General features: G+C 45.5%; 2 protein-coding genes across 2 annotated transcripts in view; one reads left to right on the top strand and one right to left on the bottom strand.

The window, feature by feature from the left end:
• Positions 1-3,798: 3,798 nt before the first annotated feature.
• Positions 3,799-21,749, top strand: part of LOC137538375 (cadherin-1-like) — an 84,586-nt gene continuing 66,635 nt past the window's right edge. Inside the window, exons 1-2 of the mRNA XM_068260498.1 lie at positions 3,799-3,907; positions 7,530-7,638. Of these exons, the coding sequence (XP_068116599.1) occupies positions 3,851-3,907; positions 7,530-7,638 (166 nt within the window). The 5' untranslated portion in view covers positions 3,799-3,850. The remainder of the gene's footprint in view (positions 3,908-7,529; positions 7,639-21,749) is intronic.
• LOC137538376 (cadherin-1-like) overlaps positions 14,404-21,749 on the bottom strand; it is a 178,711-nt gene continuing 171,365 nt past the window's right edge. The window contains exon 14 of the mRNA XM_068260503.1: positions 14,404-14,475. Within this exon, the coding sequence (XP_068116604.1) occupies positions 14,471-14,475 (5 nt within the window). The 3' untranslated portion in view covers positions 14,404-14,470. The remainder of the gene's footprint in view (positions 14,476-21,749) is intronic.

Genomic DNA, 21,749 nt, shown 5'->3' with positions numbered 1-21,749 from the left:
TAAGCACCGGGGCCCACTAACGCAGTTGTGCGCAGTTGTGTCCACTTTTCAGCAACACATCAATGTTTACAGATGCTGAAGAGCGGACACAACTGCACACAACTGCGTTAGTGGGCTCAAGCCCTTAGCAGCAAACAAGGGAAATTTGGGAGCATGGTGGCTGCCGCTATCGGGTGCCTCCGGGCGTCGAAACTAACCTTCTTTGCCGCACCCGGGTGCCAAATTTTACCCTGCTTGCCAGTAATCGGGCACCTCTAGACGCCTAAATTTACCTTCTTATCCTGCTTGCATGTAATTTGGTGCCAAAATTTACCTTCTTTGCCACAAATCGCGACTTTTGTAATGCGGCAAAGTAGGTACCCAGAGGCACCCAATTACCGGCAACGGAAGTGCAGAAATTTACTCTGCTTGTCAGTAATAAGCAGATAGAAGGGGAAATTTACCGAAATGTACCTTCTTTGCCTATTGTGGCTTTCTGCAAGAGTTAGGGGTTAATGTTTAGGAGGGCGGTAGGTATAGGCACCACCAGAGGGGATTTTAGTTTTAGGCACCACCAGGTGTGGGGGGTCTTACATTTTAGGCACCAACGGGGGGGGGTCTTAGGGATAGGCACCACCAGGGGGGGGGGGGTCTTACATTTTAGGCACCACCAGGGGGGGTCTTAGCGTTAGGCATCACCAGGGGGGGGGGGGGGTCTTAGGGTTAGGCACCACCGGGGGGTCTATACTTTTTATGCACCACCAGCGGGTCTTAAGCCTCATCTACACGGGTAGATGAGGCTCCGATCCGGCAGCTCGATTAGCCGACGGATCGCCTCTTCCGCGTCCCCACCGCGTCCCTGCTCACCGCGCGTGCGCCGGATTCCATTCCCCGCTCATCTTCCGCTCGGTTCCCTGCCATTGTCCCCTCGCGGGGAGCGAGCAGGGAATCGGCGGTGGGGAGATCTGTCCTGTCGGATCTTATCAATCAAGCCGCATCAGCGGCTCGATTGATAAGGAACATCGCCGCCGCATCTACGCGTGTAGATGCGGCTTATGGGATAGGCACCACCTGGGGGGTCTTAGAGTTGGGAACCACCGGAGGGGGCGGAGTCTTTGGGTTAGGCACCACCAGGGGGGGGTGTTATGTTTTAGGCACCACAAGGAGGGTCTTAGGGTTAAACACCACTGGGCGGGGGCAGGGGGGAGTCTTAGGGTTAGGCATCGGTAGAGGGAGGTTTCTGTGTGAGAGTAGGGTTAGGTTTAGCCATAGTAAAATATCGGTAAACATTACCATTATTTTACTATTGGAATACAGCAGTAGAATTAGCGATATTCTGCTAGCATCAATCCCCCATGCCCTTTTTTCCAGACGCCTTTATTACTTGTATGCGTGTATGAGATGGTAAAATTGTGGTCAGTTGCCAAGGTGTCCCAAGAGAGAGCGTATGCTTGCCTGAAGGGGAGGTTTCAGGTTGCACCTAAAAAGCGTAAGTGTGGGTGAGAGGCGGATGTGTTGAGGAAGAGTGTTCCAGAGGAGGGGAGGGGATTGAGAGAAGTCTTGTAGGGGGGTTGAGAAGAGGTAAACAAGGAGCAAGACACATATGGTAGGACTAGACTATGACTATGGTAGGATTAGAGTGTGAGCTCCTCTGAGGACAGTCAGTGACATGACTATGTACTCTGTAATGTGCTGCAGAAGATGTCAGTGCTATATAACTACATAATAATAATATGGTAGGACATTAGACTATGCCTATGGTAGGATTAGAGTGTGAGCTCCTGTAAGGACAGTCAGTGACATGACTATGTACTCTGTAAAGTGCTGCAGGAGATGTCAGTGCTATATAACTACATAATAATAATATGGTAGGACATCAGACTATGACTATGGTAGGATTAGATTGTGAGCTCCTCTGAGGACATTCAGTGACATGACTATGTACTCTGTAATGTGCTGCAGAAGGTGTCAGTGCTAAATAAATACATGATAAAACAGTAATATGGTAGGACATCAAACTATGATAGGGATTAGATTGTGAGCTCCTCTAAGGACAGTCACGTGACATGACTATGTACTCTGTAATGTGCTGCAGAAGATGTCAGTGCTATATAACTACATAATAATAATATGGTAGAACATTATACTATGCCTATGGTAGGATATGACTGTGAGCTCCTGTAAGGACAGTCAGTGACATGACTATGTACTCTGTAAAGTGCTGCAGAAGATGCCAGTTCTATATAAATACATAATAATAATATGGTAGGACATTAGACTATGACTATAGTAGGATTAGAGTGTGAGCTCCTCTGAGGACAGTCAGTGACATGACTATGTACTCTGTAATGTGCTGCAGAAGGTGTAAGTGCTATATAAATACATAATAATAATATGGTAGGACATTAGACTATGACTATGGTAGGGTTAGAGTGTGAGCTCCTCTGAGGACATTCAGTGACATGACTATGTACTCTGTAATGTGCTGCAGAAGATGTCAGTGCTAAATAAATACATGATAAAACAGTAATATGGTAGGACATCAAACTATGATAGGGATTAGATTGTGAGCTCCTCTAAGGACAGTCACGTGACATGACTATGTACTCTGTAATGTGCTGCAGAAGATGTCAGTGCTATATAACTACATAATAATAATATGGTAGAACATTATACTATGCCTATGGTAGGATATGACTGTGAGCTCCTGTAAGGACAGTCAGTGACATGACTATGTACTCTGTAAAGTGCTGCAGAAGATGCCAGTTCTATATAAATACATAATAATAATATGGTAGGACATTAGACTATGACTATAGTAGGATTAGAGTGTGAGCTCCTCTGAGGACAGTCAGTGACATGACTATGTACTCTGTAATGTGCTGCAGAAGATGTCAGTGCTATATAAATACATAATAATAATATGGTAGGACATTAGACTATGACTATGGTAGGGTTAGAGTGTGAGCTCCTCTGAGGACATTCAGTGACATGACTATGTACTCTGTAATGTGCTGCAGAAGATGTCAGTGCTATATAAATACATAATAATAATATGGTAGGACATTAGACTATGACTATGGCAGGATTAGAGTGTGAGCTCCTCTGAGGACAGTCAGTGACATGACTATGTACTCTGTAATGTGCTGCAGAAGATGTCAGTGCTATATAAATACATAATAATAATATGGTAGGACATTAGACTATGACTATGGTAGGATTAGATTGTGAGCTTCTCTGAGGACAGTCAGTGACATGACTATGTACTCTGTAAAGTGCTGCAGAAGATGTCAGTGCTAAATAAATACATGATAAAACAGTAATATGGTAGGACATCAGACTATGATAGGGATTAGATTGTGAGCTCCTCTGGGGATAGTTAGTGATATATAAATACATAATAATATGGTAGGATAGGACTTGGTATGGTGTGAGCTCTTCTGAGAACAGTGACATGACCATGTACCCTGAAGCTACACCAACACATTCCACTGTACAGTGAAAGAGGGGGAGGGGGTAAATGGCACACCTCAGACAACTACAGATCCCACCGTCACAGCAGGAGAGGAGAGTCTTGCCCAAGGAGCTGACACTTTGCAGTAACCGTCCTCCCTCTGATCATCATGGGTCTCTCCTCCTTGCTGACCACACACAGCCTCCTCCACCCTCCGGACACTCCCAGCCTCACTCAGCACAGCAGCCTCTGATGGGTGGTGTCATATTTCAGCAGGTGAATGACTCAGCCCCGCCCAGATACTGGAGGTGACTCGTCTACCTGGACAGGTAACCCCGCCCAGCCCCAGCCCGGCTAGAGGGAGAGCGAGGAGTGGAGCAGAACAGAGCAGTGCAGCGGAGGAGAAGCAGCAGCAGCATGCGGGGGATCCGCTCCGGAGCGCTGAAACTCAGCCTGGTCATCATAGCGCTGCAGGTGAGCCCCGGACCCTGCACTGGGGATACGTGTGTGTGTATGGGGATGTATTATGTATGGAAACTGTACTATATCATGTACCCCGGGCTTCACCTGCCCTATGGGCAACTCCCTATCGTTATTCTGCCCCCGAGTGTTTTTATGCTTTAGTTTGTAAGTCTTTGTTTGTAAGTTTGTAGTCTCCCTCCTATATGTGTGTTTTTTTGTTTTTAATTCAGAAGTTTTTATGACTAAAGTAAAATTTGTTTGCAAGTGATTGACAGGATTAGGAATCCCCCCCCCCCCCCCCATAAAAAAAATACTTAACTGCTTTGGTGTTAACCTGGTTTTAGGGGACCGTCTTCACTCCAGTCCCTGTTTCACAGCCCAGTCCCAGATTTCCTGTTCAGCTGCTTAGTTCCTGGAATTGTCCCAAGTTTCTGACCTTCTAGAAGACCACACACCCTACAATGTGATTGTTCAATTGGTGCAGATCTCTGTGGGTTATTTTTTTTTCACCATATACGATTTGGGACACTTTAAAGCCTGGTACACACATACAATTCCGATTGGCTAATTTGACCACCTCCATGTAGTATGAGTCTTTTAGATGTAAAATACTGTGAATAGATTGTGTAAGTAAACTCTCATACTTTGTTTAGGTGGTAAAATTGGCCAATTGAAATTGGATGTATGTTTTCACCCTGAAACAGGGAGCTGGCTGTGTATGTTTGGGATAATCTGCTTTATCTCTTTTATTTGCCTGTAAAGGTGCGTACACACTACCAGCAGCAACGACTGGTCCGCCGGACTCTCCCGCTGGGCGGAAGTTCAGCCGACAGTAGTGTGTGTGTACAGTCTGTCGGCGGACTGATAAAGGTGGCCACTAACTGTCCAATTTCTAGTGAAAAATCGTTAGAGCGATCAGAAATTCTGCTCGGATTGGTTGTAAATAATCTCCATTGGTGGACACAATTAAAAAATGTCGCCCGAATGAATTTTCTCCGAATGAAAATTTGGATTTCTTGGTGGTCGTGATAGATAGGAAGCAATGATTGGTTAGTTGATGGTGTAGTGAACGATTTTTCGTCCGATCAGAACTTCTGATCGCTCGAACGATTTTTCGCTAGAAATTGGACCGTTAGTGGCCAGCTTAAGCTGTTCCTGAACGATCTGCTGTGCGGATCTTTCAGAAACAGCCTTATCAGTCCACCGACAATGCGCGCACACACACACGCTACTGTCGGCTGAACGTCCGCCCAGCGGGAGGGTCCAGCAGACCCGTCGTTGCCTCTGGTCGGGAGTGTGTACGCACCTTTGAAGTGTGATGGCAGATAAGACATTTGGAGGCACATCTTAAAGTATCTTCGTTCAGTCCAATTTATTTGCATTTGTTTGTAAAATATGGTCTGAAACAGGAAGTAAAAAAAGTTTGTGTAGATCGTGCAATCAGATTGTAAGGTGTGTGTGTGTGTTGAGCTTTGACTGGTATTTGGTGTTAATTGAACTGGTAATTACGAAGGATCAATCGTTTTCCATACATCCGATGAACAGCAGCTCCTTCTGATCAAGTTTATATGAAAATTGAGTTAATTTGAGAGAGACTGTTGTGTTGTCCAGTGTGTGGACCAATCGTGACGTTTGACATACGGGGTAAAAAAAAGTTTCTGTCTCTGTACTCTGAACCACAGACCAATCACATGGCTCCTTTCAGTGGTGTGATCTGATTGGCCGCTTTGTATGGCTACAGCAGACTTGGAATGGTTGGTTCGATGAACAACCAGTCTCAGTATTCTCCAACCTCCTTATGTGGCACAATCTGTACTTGGACGTTCTTTTCAGCACATGCGGGGCGTAGGTCATTGTTGTTTTTACAAACGTCAGTTTGTGTTTATCCTGAAAACCCTCCAGAAATCCCCCAATTTTCCCTCCCGCAGGTCCAGCCACTATCCGGCTATATCTCCATTCTACTCTGAACTTTGTTCCTCCTTTCAAAACTGAAACTAGTTAGGGTGGGGGAGGGTGTAGGTTGCTTCAACTGATACTGGCCTGGTGATCAGGAGATCCCACCTCAGGGGGCCTTACTTGGACCCCACTGGGAACCTCTTTCCCTATTATCCCTCTTCCTGAATTAACCAGTTTGGAAACTGATTCCAAACTTTCACAGGAACAGGAAGTGAGGCGATATCTACTAAGAAAATCAAGCAGGATAAGTGTCTAGTGCTGGACATACACGCAGCAATGCTGACCCTGACCGATCTTCCCCAATTCATATCCTGATATTGATTTATAAAGCGCCAACATATTCCGTGGTGCTGAATTGGGAAATGCTGGGCGATCAGCCACATGGCATGGGAGGTGCTATTCTAGCAATCTGGTAGACCTCTGCTGCCGTACTTATGCTGGATACACACCATGCGTTTCCGCGTCGACTGCGTCTGTCGATACGCGTCGATTCGATTATTACCGAGCATTTCCGAACGCATTTCGATGATTTTTAGGTCGATTGCCATGTAAAGTATGGCAAATCGACCTAACGAAGCTTGAATCGGACATGTCGGAAATAATCGAATCGATGCGTATCGACGGACGCATCGAACGCGGAAATGCATGGTGTGTATCCAGCATTATATTTTTCAGCTGTCCTAGTTGTTGAACTAATCAATATTTAATTGAACGTTACTGACTGTTTTCTTGAGGTAGCCGAAAGACTGGTACACACTTTCAATTATGATTGGCCAATCACTGAACAATTTTTCCACCTCCTGTGTAGGGTTTACCTACATAACCTAGTATTCAATACATGACCCTCATACTGCATGGAGCTGGTAAAATTGGTAAGTGATTGGCCAACCAAAATTAAGTGTGTACCAGACTTGAGGGTGCATACATATATCCAATTTTGATTGGCCAATCCCCAACCAATTTTACCACCTCCATGTAGTATGAGGGTTAACGGACTGTGAATACTATGATCAGATTTTCAGGGCTGTAGAGTCAGAGCAGTTTTGGGTACCTGGAGTCGGTGGATTCAAGAAACTAAGGAGTCTGATGATTTTTGAACCAAATCCAAAGCCTTTGTAAAAAATAGACTAAGGAGTCGGGGATAATTTTGGGTACCTGGAGACTGAGTCGGTGGTTTCATAAACTGAGGAGTCGAATTATGTTTGTACCGACTCCACAGCCCTGAAAATTGGCCAATCAAAATTATGCCCCTACATGTGACTGGCTCATCCTGTCCAGAACTGAAATAAAGAATAAATATCCTGTTGTATACACCCCAGATGTATGGCCCAACATGCTTGAGTAGCAACACTCCGCATCTTTGGTCCGATGCAACTGATGTGTCTCAATAGATGTACCCCAGATGTTTGGTCAAATACCCTCCACAAATCTGCCTAGATGCACCCCAGATGTTAGCTGAAATGCCACCAAGATGTTTGAAATACATCCCACATGCCTAGGCAAACCATAGATGTTGGGTTAGATACACCTCAGATGTTTGGTGAGATGCACATCAAGGGCCTGAAGAGGAACACCCCTGACATTTGCTGAGATGCGATCCCAAGTGGAACACCCCCACAAATGTTTTAGATTCCTTGTTTTATCCCCACTAACGGGTCTTGTATTCTTGCTGTGGCAGATCGCAGGAGGACTGGCAGAATGGGAAATATGCCGATTCCGTTTTATGGATGAGGATTACCATTTCTCTGTATCAAAATCTCTGGATCCTGGCACGACGGTGGGCAGAGGTAAGAGGACCTGTCATCATTTCACTTTGTTTCTCATAAACCAGTATCTGTGTTGTTGGGTGTGATCAGCCAGGAACAGTTTTTGAAAGAGGTATCATCCTGGAAGGCCCTAGAGAGTTGTCTTGCTGGAAGGGCCATTTTGGTGCATCTTCCTGGACATAGGGAGCTATCAGGCTGCAGAGGTCTTGGGTGTCTCCTCTTCCAGTAAATTGCATTCTTGAAGTTTGTCAATTGTTGACTCTTGTGTTGACTTGTGAATGTTATCAGGGTCTTTCTTTCATGTCTACCCCCCTGCAGGCCACCAAATAGCCCCTATTACAGGATTAGAGTTCAGAGCCAATATTCATTGTGGGCTGTTCATAGAACTCCCATAAACAGCAGATTAGATAAATAAGGTCCGTACACACGCCGGACTTTAGGCAACGACGTGCCTAAACGACGTGGTGGGCGTGCCAGCGTGCCAGCGACAGTCCGGCGTGTGTACGCTCTGTCGTCATACTGATACGGCTGTTTCTGAGCGATCATCATTCTTCCTCCAGAGTTTTTATGGCTAAACACTGTACAGAATTGAAGGCCAGGTGATACTTGTTGTGATTGGCTGAGTAGACCTGCCCATCAGACTGGTGTCATATTATGAAGATGGATGGAAGACTGCTGTAATCTAAAATGTACACTTGTGGGGTTTTTTTTGGGTGCATTTAAAGGGGAACTGAAGAGGTATATGGAGGCTGCCATATTTATTTCTTTTTAATTAATACCAGTTGCCTGGCAGCCCCGCTGGTCTATTTCTCTGCAGTGGTATCTGAATAACACCAGAAACAAGCATGCAGCTAGTCTTGTCAGATCTGACTTTAAAGTCTGAAACACCTGATCTGCTGCATGCTTGTTCAGGGGCTATGGCCAATAGTATTAGAGGCAGAGGATCAGCAGGGCTGCCAGGCAACTGGTATTGCTTAAAAGGAAATAAACATGGCAGCCTCCGTATACCTCTCTTCAGTTCCCCTTTAAGGAATTAGCAGGTTATCCACCCCACTTGTGCTAATCAGTTTACCAATAAAAAGTATAATGCTGGGAACACACGTTTAGTTTTTGTGGTAGAATCGTTCCGATAGATGCCTTCGATAGCTAAATTCCGACATGTCCGATTCTCCACTCGATTTCTCATAGAAGTGATTTGAAAAAAGAGAAGTAAAATGAGTGGACGATAATCGAATCAAGCATGAAATCAATCGCGCAGAGAATCGGCCGCAAAAAACGTATCTTGTGTTCCCAGCATTACCCCACACTTTGATACAGTCCAACACCTCCCTACCATGACTATTGTTGCACATTGTGTAGATCGGAGCAGATAATAATGGCGCACAGCACCGCAGGTACAATAATGGCGCCGCATTCAGTAACCTTAAACGCTATTTAGCGTTTTTACTGTTAAAAATTGGCGCAGGTTATTTAAAACGCTATTTAGCGTTTTAACCAAAGTGTGCTGCAGTTTACCCTTCCTGCTTGTAGTGAAGCCCCACCATAGAGCCCGCAGACTTTGCAGGGTAATCGGTTCAGCAAGTGCCTGCAGCCGCGATGATTGCGGAGGCTGGGCTGTGCGCTGATAGCCCCATACTAGTTCCAGTGCTGTTACCGCTCCTCTGCCTGACCAAAAATCATGAAGCACAGTGCAAGCTAGTCAGGCAGGGGAGCGGTAACAGCTTCGGAACTATGGGGCTATCAGCGCACAGTCCTGCCTCTGCAATCATCGCGGCTGCAGGCACTTGCTGAGCCGATCATCCTGCAAAGTCTGCGGGCTCTATGGCAGGTCTTCACTACAAGCAGGAGGGGTAAACTGCAGCGCACTTTGATTAAAAAGCTAAATAGCATTTTAAATAACTTTATCGGCGTCTCCGTGCGCCGTTTTTTATCCCATGCCATTTCACTGGACCCATGTAGATGAGGCTGTTGAAGGTTGATTGAGGGGGATGGGGGGTAGCTTCTATTTTATAAATAGGAGCTGTCCACACTTGTCGGCCTGCAATGGATTCGTTGCTGTAAACGGACCAGACTTCTGTGCAGTCCGCAATAACCCCGGAAGAGCAGATGCATTCCCCAAATAGCCTAATAGGGTAACGCTTCTGACCTGGGCTACAGTCAGACGAGAGCGGACCATCAGGGCTACACTGTCCGCTCCCGCTGGCCGCACATGGTGCAAGTGGGAACCGAGCCTTACACTGCTGAGCCATCAAGGTGGTTACCTATCTCCAGTAACATCTGTTGCCCCGCTCATATGTTGTTGGAGTCTGCTTGGTGCATGCACTCCTGTGTATGTCGGCTGTAGGAGTGTGTATGGTCAGGTCAGTCGCTGGCATTATAAACACAAATGGTCAATAAGATGTAAATAATTCAGTTGATGCGGGATTATGCAAAATTGGTATGCAAATCTATACAGCTTGAAAAAGGACCAATCGAATCCTGCCCAGGCAGAGTTGGCCCATTTTTTTCAAGCTACATAAATATCAGGATTATTTGCCAAGAACAGAGGATTTGCACATGGAATTATTTTTGGCACAGGCAAGCTCTGTAGTAGTTCAAAAAGAAAAAAAGACGAAAGTATACATTGGTGTGGCGTAGTCAGGTGCCTACGAGGGTGGTGACACTAGATTGAGGGGGGAGACACTAGATTGGGGGGAGGGAGGGGACACTAAATTGGGGGGTTCCACAATCCTGCATCAATTCAGAATCATTTGCCTCGCATTGACCATCCCTAACTATAAACGACCTCAGCTGTTGTGAGAAGAGGCTGTGACGAGCAGAGGAGTCTGAGCCGCCTTCGGTGTGGATGGTTCACTGTTGCTCCGCCCAGCCTCAGGGTCTTGCATTTTTGTTTTGCTTTCACTTGATTGGTTCTCATACTACCTGGACTGGTGCACACCAAGCCATTTCCCATCAGATAGACTGGTCGAATCAATTACTTTACAACAGGTCCGATCTGATTTTTGTATAGACGTGATCAGAAAATCGATCAGTAAAAACGATAGGAAATCAGATCGGACCTCTCAGAAATAATCGTTTTGACCTGTCTATCTGATGGGAAATTGCACGGTGTGTACCAGGCATTCGTATCATCACTGTACTGGCTCCGACCCCCTCAGCAGTCCAAGAGAGAGAGCTGGACAATTGCGTGTAATTATATCATTAGGAACGCTGAGTGCAGCTCTAAAAGGCCTTTTTATGTGACTGACATCTATAATTCAGACCACAAGAACGCGGCCCCGGCGATCAGACCTGCGCTTCCTTCTGAGGGAAAACAGTCCATTTGTTGCTGGCAGGAGAGCTGAGGAAGTTGCAGAAATAAGGGAAATTTGACCTTTTGAGAATTTTTTTTTTTTATTATTATTATTTTTGATTTACCCCCCCCCCTTTTTTTTTTTTTTTTTTTTTTTTTATTTCTTTTGCTTATATTTTGGTCTCTTTTTGGGCCATCAGCCTTTACCCAGCCTAACATTCCTGCCTGTATGATGTAGCTTAGTGCAGATTGTTGCAATATTCTCTGCAGGGGCTGGAACAGATGTAGGATTGGTTCCTCAGGGGCTGGAACCCTCACAGGAAGTGGTGTCAGCAGCCACCCAATGGGAGGGGACTGACAAGTGAACGGTGTGGGGGGAGGGGAGGGGGCAGTCGTATTAACTGGAACAGCTGTAGATGCACGCTAACATTTCTATTGCGCTTTTCTCCTGCCGAACTCAAAGTGCGTGAGTGAGCTGCAGCCAATAGTGCTATATAGGCAGTAGCCGTGTTAGGGAGTCTTGGCCAAGGTCTCCTTACTGAATAGGTGCTGGCTTACTGAACAGGAAGAGTTGAGATTTGAAACCAGGTCTCCTTGTGCTTACAAGGAGTTGGATTGTGTAGGGTCAGTTTTTGGTCAATTTTGCTTCTTTGCAGATAGTATAAAAATATTAACGCTCCGGTTACTGCAGTATCAGCAAGACTTGTTCTCATAATATTCGCTTTATTCGTGACGGATCTTATTGTTTTGTCGCCAAAATAAACTGGACGTCTCTAAACGCAATGTCTTATTAGCGAGTGAGGAGGCTTCAGACATAATGATGAATATTTTATGCCTGATATATTGCTGAGGTCAGACGGAGCAACTGTTCATACACAGTGCAGTAAGTGTTATGGACCTGGCGGTTGCCCTGAGGTTGTGGCACTACAAGGCCCAGCATACCAGACCTTCTCATTTCCTGATCCGCCCTTGATCTGAGTCCGCCTGTCACTCCACACCTATTCTGCCAGGACTTTGTTTCCCTGTGACTTGTGGGTTTGCAGCGACTTGTTATCACAGGCCCTGCGCTCTCACAGGTGTGTCCTGGGCCGTGTGGGTGATTGGTGGAAAACCAGTTGGGTTACATTCTCAATACCCGGCTGTCTGTGACTTTATGACTTCTACACCGTAGCTTGGAGTCAATGTATTACTAGATAGACAAGCCAAATGGGACATGTCCTGTATTCTGTTGTTTCCTCAGATCTTAGATTGTAAAGCTACGTACACACATGCGACAACGATCATTTTTTATGAACGACGAACAAACTTTTAATTGAAGAAAGAACGACCTAAGTAAAGTTGGTTTTAAAAGGTGTGTAACGATCTGATCGTTAAAATGAACGTTACATTGTGATGTAACGTTAGTTTTAACGATCAGATCGTTACACACCTTTTAAAACCAACATAAAGCAACTATCGCGCTTGCGCATAAAAATGAAAAGTTCCATGGAGAAATAGTGAAATGCGCATGTCAGGCCTGGTACGAACGACCGTTTCCAACGATGTACTACTTTTGCTAACGATCGTCGTTGGGAAAAATCCGCCAAGCTAGATCGTTTCGTTTTGAACGATCTAGCTCGTCCGTCGTTAGACTTAATAGTCGTTGGCTGCTTTTTTTTCAAACGATCGTCGTTTGAAATGATCAGGGAACAATCGTTTCAAACGACTATAGTCGCATGTGTGTACACACCTTTAGGCCCGGTTCACATTAGCGGTGGCCGTCCGGAATCGCCGTGCCGGAGCCGGACCGCTTGCAGAACGGACGGAACGGACGCACGGCAATAGCAATGAAAGCCTATGCGTCCGTTCACATGCGTCCGTTCCAACATGCGCTATTTTTTTGGTCCGGCTCCTCCGGCAGCCGTATCCGGAGCGGAGCCGGACTGCACCATCCGGCCAATACAAAGCAATGAGAGCCGGAGAGCGCACAACACACTGGCTACAAAAACCGGACGTTCTACCCCACTTCCTATGCATTTTGGATGGGGACCACATGGGCCAAGCGTTCAAAGAGTGGGGCAGCAGCGATTTCATGCTGGAGCTCGTTTTGGCAGCAACATGTCTGATGTCTGATAACGAGGAGGCGAACAACAGGAAGGAGAGAATTCCCAGGTTTACGAGTAAAAAATGCCTGGATCCATGGTCCTAACTGCAGTCTCTGTATCCACGGATGGTCTCCACACGTCCACCTGTCTCCAACAATGACCCCAGACCCTTCTGCTGACCTCCCAGACCCCAGGTATTTACAGGATGGTATCTCCTTAAGAAACCGGATCCGGACCGCAACCGTGTTCACACCGCACGGAAACCGGATGCAAACGGACCGGATCCGGATAGGAACCGTACGGATCAGGTCCGGTCCGGCTCCGGTGCGGTCCGGACATCCGGTGCGGTTTTGACTAATGCGCAGCAATGGGGATTCTGACTCACACTATCTGCGGAATAATGTTGCAGTTCTATTTATTTTATTTATTTATTTTTTCCCGCCATGCGCGAATTTGAAGAAGCCTATTGATTTCAACAGTCTGCAGAAAAATGGAGAGAATTTTCCTAGAGTAAAATACACTGTAGATTACATGTTTCTAATGTAGTAGTCACTTTACAGTAGATATCGTCAATCTGTGAGCTCTGAAACTTCTACCAACAGGATTTGGACTAGTCTAACTCCTCATGGGGTATTCTCAGAATTTCCTCTCTGCCTGGCACCCTTGTATAGTTCCTTACCAGGAAGATAGACTAGTCCAAATGATGTACAAAGACTAGGTGGGCCTGGCATGCAGTATGGCCCATAAATGTGATAATCGGGGTAAAGTGGTGTGCTTTCCTACTAATTACCTAAATCCCTTATGTCTCATACGCACACTGGTTAATCCCTAGCCGAGACGGTCATTTTGGGCCAACTTGGGTGAGAAAGTATGTACAACTGCCCCATGATGATGCTTAGCAATTCACCATGGCGGTTCCCTAAATGAGGAATGAGCGCATTGGGTCCTTTTCCCCCTCTGTGCCTCAAGATCCTTTGGCCCCCATCGCCCCCCCCCCCCCCCCCCCCTCCATAGAACAGCACACACTGATTATAGCTAAATGTCTGTACAGTGCCTGTTTCTGAAACTCACTCTTATGATCAATAAACAATTGTGGAAGGCAGCAGCAATCTAGTGTGTGCACAAGGCTGTAGATTGTAGGCCTCATGGGACAGGTCCTCTTTTTCTCCTACTGTATCCTGTTCCACCACCTCTTATAGTGCGTACATTCGCAGATAAAGATGTCACCCTCGGAAACAGCCCACACAGCTTCCATAATTGTATAGCTGCAATGACTGGATGAAAGTCACTCATCAATTGCTCTGTTGGCTTCTGATGCTACCTACTGTCTGGAAGTGTAACAATAAGTCATAAACTGGTGTCACATAGCAAGCTATGACACTTTATGACTTGTACATCGGCAATCAAGGATGACCGTTTCTGCTACAATTGTGGACATTCCTCCTCTTCCATGCTTAAAGAACAAGTGACACCCATGCTAACCTAGAAAAAAAAGCACATATATAAGTAGATAAATACTAGTTCTACTTACATAACAGATATACTGCACTGTACTCTTATGATTCCTGTAAATTTTATAAGGGAAAAAACAGAATCCTATTCTAGGCAGTTTCCATCTTTGTTACCTGACTTGACTTCCTGGCATAATTTCCTCCCTCACTTTTGTTTTCTCATTTTGCTAATTGTGTATTCGTTACCCACCCTCCTCCCAAAGTCTTCACACACTCCCACTGAGGTCTATACTAGGAAGTGCACTTATGTCACTAGAAAGAGGGGAAACCAAAGGGAAGAGGGGGAATATATTATAGATAAAAAGATCCCCCAGCATGCAACTGTTTGGCAATGGCACTTAAAGGGCCAGTGCTCCTAAGGTATGTGATAACTCTAAACCATAACAGAAAAAGTTTTGAATGCAGGATTAGCATTTTTATCACTTAATACACTCAGACCAGTTGCTGTTGGTGTTTTTTTTTTTATTTATGGTGACAATCCTGCTTAAAAGTCCCGTGGGGGGGGGGGGGGGGGGGGGTGTCTGTGGTGACTGATGCTTCAGTCTTCACCCATATGCAGTTTCACAACTGGCGGGCAGATAGGGGAGATATGTTTGGTGGACATCAGCAGTATTTTTGCAATCAAAAGCAAAAGGTCCCACCCTAAACTGGCTACTTGAAGCTTTGAAATGAGTTGTGAGTGCTAAGCTTTGGCCTTATCTCTGGTGGGGAACACACTGACTACATGTTTCACCTTTTTGGACCTGTTACAGAAGGATCTTTGCTTTGCTTCAGAAGCATCTGATGGTTGATGACCATTGTTTATGTGAAGTTGCCTATATACAATAAGGGCTGGAACCTACAGGAGCGCTTTTGGCAGCGTTTTGGCAGCACTGCGATACGCTAGCAGTTTGCCAAAACGCTGGGCTAATGTTAATGGATGGGGCAACTTCCACAGGAGCGTTTGCGGTTCTCAGAAACGCAAACGCAGGACGTGCAGCATTTTGGGAGCGTTAGCGCTTCAATGTAAAGTATTGAACCGCTAGCGGAAACGCTCAGCAAAACCTAAACTGAGCGGTTTTGCTAGCGTTTTGCGGTTCAGCACACTGTAACAAAATGAAAAATTCACAGGACCAATCAGGATAAAAACGCAAAACGCTAGGCACCCGCTGGGGAAAAAAATACAATGTTGCAAAACACAACCAAAAACGCGCATGAATCCGCTTGCAAACCGCTCAGATAAAACGCTAGCGGTTGCGTTTTGCGTTTGCGGTTTTCAGTGGGTTCCAGGCCTAACATTTCTATTGCGCTTTTCTCCAATAGGACTCAAAGCGCTTAGGCTCTCTCAGATTCAGTAATTTGTAGTAGGATGAAGTATTCACACAACAAAAGTTATATTTCTGCAAATATATAAGGCAGCAATCTATGTATGAAGTTATGGTGGCTACAGTAGATGTCTCTGGATGGTTGGGACAGTGATTAAATGGAATAGAAAATGAAGGTGCCAGTACATCTAGGGATGAAGGGCAGATTTAGACAGATCTCTGATCGAATCTGATCAGAGAGAGATGTGTTGTCTGCCCATACACCACAGGCCTATTCCCAATCAATTTCAACATTAAATCTTTCAAGGCCAGGCCTCGTGATGCGGCCTTGCTTCCCATGGTCATGCCCCCTCAAATGTTCTATGTCACCCCCAGTGCCCGTACATTAATATACATTACCCATCTGTCGTCCCCTACGTGTCCACTGTACTTCCATATTGGTGCCCAGCATGGCAACATGTGATGTCACATGACACAGCTGTCCCACGTGTTATATGCCAGTAGTCACATGGGACCCAAATGCGGACGTGCGGTAGACAAGGAAACTCGCTGGAGGGGGAGCGCGGAAGGGGGGGGCGGGAGCAGGTGAGGGAGGGGGGGTCTGACCCTCCTCCCCGCCGCTGTGCCCACTGCCCCCCTTCCTGGCTGCTTCCCTCTCCAGCCCACCTGGGGACACCTATGACGTTGAGGGGAGGAGCAGGCAGTAGGCAATCCGGATCTCCCTCCGTTTCTGTGTGCCAAGTTCTCTGTGGAGAGGGAGATCCGTGTTTCCATTCCCTTTCATTACCCCTCCGTGTAGCCGGGATCCGTGGGGGTCCGTGAAGTCCCGACAAATCCGGACCCTCCGTTCAGTTTTTAAAAACGTATCCCCGGATCGTCCATGGATCTGAATTTGAAGTGTGTGAAGACGGCCACTTTTTTTTTTTTTTTTTTTTTTTAAGGTTTGTATTCGTAGCTCCTGTTTTGGTCCGAGCCAAAAAAACAGAGCCACGGATACATTTTAAAACAAATATGAACTGGCACGAACGTTTTTTTTGATGAAATGTTGTCCTGCTGTTGAGTATCTTTAAGAGCAGAGTGTAGTTCTGAGTTTAGGTCCGCTTTAAGTACCTCCACCCAGTGACTTCTGCCTAACACACACTGACAGCTTCCGCCTCTACTTATGCAGAGAAAGGTGTCCCATTGCAAAATTTGTTTTAACATTTTTTTTTTTTTTTTTTTTTTTTCTGCTAGAGGGTTGTCTCTATGGTATTTAGTTAGAACACTGTTTATTTTCCACTTAAAGGGGCACAATGGCGAAAAATTTTAAAATTTAAAACATGTTCAAACATAAATAAGTACCCTTTTTTTATTTTGTTTATTTTTTTAGAGTAAAATGAGCCATAAATTACTTTTCTTCTATGTTGCTGTCACTTACAGTAGGTGGTAGAAATCTGACAGAACCGACAGGTTTTGGACTAGTCCATCTCTTCATAGGGGATTCTCAGCATGGCCTTTATTCTTTATAGAGTTATTCCCTAAAAAGGATTTAAACAATGATGCTGGCCAGCCTCCCTGCTCGCTACAGTTTTTTGGCAGTTGGACAGAGCAACTGACATTCACTAAATGCTTTTGAAAATAAATCCCTGAGAATCCCTTATGTAGAGATGGACTAGTCCAAAACCTGACACTTTTGTCAGATTTCTACTACCTACTGTAAGTGACAGCAACATAGGAGAAAAGTAATTTATGGCTCATTTTACTCTGCAAAAAAATTTACTTATTTGTCTGTTTGCACATATTTTACATTTTACAATTTTTCGCCCTAGTGCCTCTTTAAAAAGTAAGAATTGCCGCTACGTGTTCCCTGCGTACATGGCGGCCTGTCGCTGGTGAACGCAGCAGCGCTATCATTAGACAATGTAAGTCCACATGAGTCAGCGCAGACGAGAGATATGACTAATAATTCCAGCATCTCACACCTACTTTACATTGTGTAAACGGAAAATCACTTTCCTGGCTTCTTGTGTAAATTAGCTGTAGATCCTTCATCGGAACTCACTGGTACACACCGTGCAATATTCACTTCAGATCCTACTTCTGATGGAGTAAGGGATCAGAACAAAAAAAAAAAAAGAGCACTTACTTGTGTAAGCTAGCTTTCTTCTATATCCGATCAATGTCATATCTGAATATCTATTCTATCTCCCACTTGTGTTGGGTCTGACATGACCATTGCACCAGGCCTATTGAACCACGCCACCAATCGTCCCACGATCTACCTGAGATCAACAGAACGACCAAGATCTCAGGTCGATCGCAGAAAAAACACCTATACCAATCATTGGAGGTTGATTGCTGGACACCGCAGCGCTGTGGTTAACCACGATTTCTGCCCAATTAGGTGTTTTTGTGAATCGGTTTAATTGGGCAAAGTTATTGTATAGTGTATGGGTGCCTTTAGCTCCGCTGAACTCTAAATGGGAATCCATTGTACTGCTGCCCTCGCTAGTGTTAAAATGCAGGGCGGAGCTATGCAGACACCTCCCCTTCCACGGCTATTTGGCCAAAATTTACTGCCTCGTCCAATCACCCTTTCAGTTAAACTGCCAAAATGAAATGGATCCACATTTTATAAGTTGGATATATTGGGGTCAGTTTTGGGTTTTGATCAGTGATCTTAAATTGCATAAAAAATTGGCCAGTTTGCACAAGCTGCGAATTTGTGTTTTTTTGTTTTGTTTTCCCAGCACACAAATTCACATAGCAATATTACAATTTATTTGGACGCCTCATGCTATTTTTTTCATGTCTGTTTTCGCATGTGCGATCAGTGTTAATGGGACTTCCTCCTTGGAGCAAAGCATACATTAAAAAATTATGCAAATTTTTATGCGATTTTTGCTTTTTAACAACATATGCGCACTCAAATTCACGTGTGATTTTTGCTTTAGGCTGCTTTCACAGCGGGACGTTACAGGCGCACGTTAGAGCAGCCAGTAACGCAGCCCAACTCACAGCAATGAAAAATCAATGGGCTGTTCACAGTGCCCACGTTGTGTGTTACATTGTTACGCAGCACGTCTACATAACGTAGTGCATGCAGTACTTTACACGTGGCTAAGCCGCGTTAGACTGTTTGCACATGCTCAGTCGGGGGTGAGAGGAGGCGGGGAGATGCCACTACAGTAGCCGCGCACATGGCTACTTAATATGCACTGCACTGGCGGCTGCTGATTGGCCGGCGGTACCACGTGATGAAGAGTGTCTCACTCCGCATCACGTGGTCCTGCCGGCCAATCAGCGCCACTCTGGTAGACCTTATGCAGATAGAGCCGCCTAACGCGGCTCACTCTAACGTCCTCTCCCGCACCACCATGCGTTGCATTAGGGGCACGTTATGCGACCTTAACGTCCCCTCTAACGCAACGTCCTGGTGTGAAAGAGGCCTTAATGTACCCTAAAGTCTGTGATTAAAGCTCTTCAAGTGGACCTGAATTCTTGTGCAGGACAGAAGGAAAACAATGAGAAATGTACCCTGTATGTATCTAGAGAGTTTAGCCTGTCTAATTCCGCCTAATCACAAGTTGTAATTTGATCTCTCCCCGTGTCACATGACTGCCACGGCAAAGAGGGCAGATAAGCTCATTTGAAAGCACAGAATGTATAAAGCACAGGATGTAATATGTTGTCTTCCATTAATCAGAAGTAGAAACTGTGTGCAGATTTTTAAGGATTTGTATCAGTTGTAACAAATGTTTTCTGTAAAGGTTATAATGCTGTTGTGCATCTTTTAGAGCAGAGAGGAAGTTGTGAGCTCAGGTCCGCTTTCAGGTTGTGTGGCCACCCCCAGGTCCCAGGACTTGCTGATATTTGCTTTGCCATGCTCTGCAGGGCAGGTCACCCGATGTTTGTGTTTGCTGGAGACAATGAACAGGTTTAGTTGAGCCTCAGCCTCCTCCTGGGGGCTTCTCACATTCCTGAACATGAGCAGAGGGAGGGCCGCAGCCCCTCCTGGAGGAAGACTTGTCCTCACTTGTAGCCGCACATCTGTCCCCAGTGATACCGATATGGGGGCCTCATCCTCATGATTGGTTCACCTGGGTTTGTAAGTCACCCTAAGGGCCCGTTTCCACTAGAGCGAATCCGCATGCGTTCTCTGCATGCGGATTCGCATAACCAATACAAGTGGATGGCCCTGTTTCCACTTGTCCGTTTTTTTCCTGCGTTTTTTCTGTGCAGGATTTTTCTGCACGGTAGAGCCTGCAGAATTCGCCTGCGTGAGTAATGCAGGCGATTCGCAGGCTATGTATTTAATAGGGAAAACGCGCATGCGTTTTTTGCCGCGAATTCGCATGAAAACTAATGTAAATTGAACCAGGCAGTGACATGGTTAAATTCGCATATACCCTGCCTATGCGAAATCGCGTGCGAAATTGCGGCAAAAAACGCACGCGGAATCGCATCCGCATGCAATTTCGTCAGCGGTGGAATCCCGGTGATTCGCACCGCACTAGTGGAAACGGGCCCTAAGGGCTCATTTCCACTATAGCGAATTTGCACGCGTTTTTCGCATGAAAATTCGCATAGCAATACAAGTGAATATGACTGTTTCCACTTGTCAGGATTCCTTTGCGTTTTTCTGTGCAGAAAAAATTCGCATGGCAGAGCCATCAGAATTCTCATACCGCATACCGCTATGCGAATCGCATACAATGTATTTAATAGGAAATTCGCATGAGGTTTGGGCATGCGATTTTTCATGCGAATTTTCATGCGAATTCGCATAGAAATAATGGAAAAGCACACCAGCACTGCCATGGTTAAATTCGCATACATCGTCATCCATGCGAATTCGCATGAAAATTCGTATAGACCCGCACCGCACAAGTGGAAATGCAGCCTAAAGCTATATACCTACCACCCGACCTGAGGAAGAGTGATCCAGTGGCGACATTCCTCTCACGATGAGCGCTGCGCGATCCACCTTCCGGCCGGCGGGTATACGAGACGGCACACGACAGGAGCGAACGGGAACTCAAGCGATTGCGGTACTTTGCGCAGAGTCATCTGAGATCTTAAAGATGCAATTCAGTGCGGCGGTTGTTACCATGGCGCGACGCTAAAAGGCGTTCGCGTGCCTTTGCCCACATCACAAACGATTGATCAGTGCTCAAAGTATCAGCGTCATTGGAAAAATCACCTCGTGGGTACGGGCCATAAGACACCAACAGGAAAAAGTAAAGGGTCGGTAGAATACCGTATTTGGTGGGTTTTTTTTTTTTTTCTGAATTCCCTAAGCTTTTTACACTTGCAGTAATAGTTTGGTACTGTAATTTACAGAAAAACTGCATGGCCATTAGCTAAGATTTCTACCTCATGCCGTATTTGATGGGTTATTGCAGTGCAGGGAAAATGGATGAAAGGTAAAAGTGCATAAAATGAACATACAATTTGCATCCGCTCAAAACCATTAGTATCCTATTAACTTATAAACTTAATTTTTAATTACTAGTACATCATTTTTTTTATTTTATTTATTTTTATTAACTTTATTTTCCTGAATAGTTTAGTTGTCCCTTTTCCCTGCAGTTTCCTCCCTTCTATAACCTCCAGAATGGCTGTTTGTTACTTCAGCTCCAGGCTGGAGACACTGAACCTCTCCCTGGTTATACTGCACGCTCTTATATTTGTGAATCGCTTTTTGATGTATTTACCTCGCTAGTCAGTAATTTCAGTTTTCCGTTCAGAAACTGCAGGCCTGGTTCACACTGGCAGTAAAAAGTCAGTTCGCGCATCGTAGCTGAACGTTTCAGAGCGGATGCGAATGGATCCAATGTTAACTTATGAATCATTCACTTTGATGCGTTCGAACAGATGCATTCTGTGCGGTCCACTGAACGGACCAAGTTTGGTGCTGCAGCGGAGGCTGAAGCACTGCACTGGGGGCAATGAGTAACAG

This window comes from Hyperolius riggenbachi, chromosome 11 (genome assembly GCF_040937935.1).
Source record: "Hyperolius riggenbachi isolate aHypRig1 chromosome 11, aHypRig1.pri, whole genome shotgun sequence".
NCBI lineage: Eukaryota > Metazoa > Chordata > Amphibia > Anura > Hyperoliidae > Hyperolius > Hyperolius riggenbachi.
Note: the sequence above shows the minus strand (reverse complement) of the source record. Positions and strands in the feature narration are given on the sequence as shown.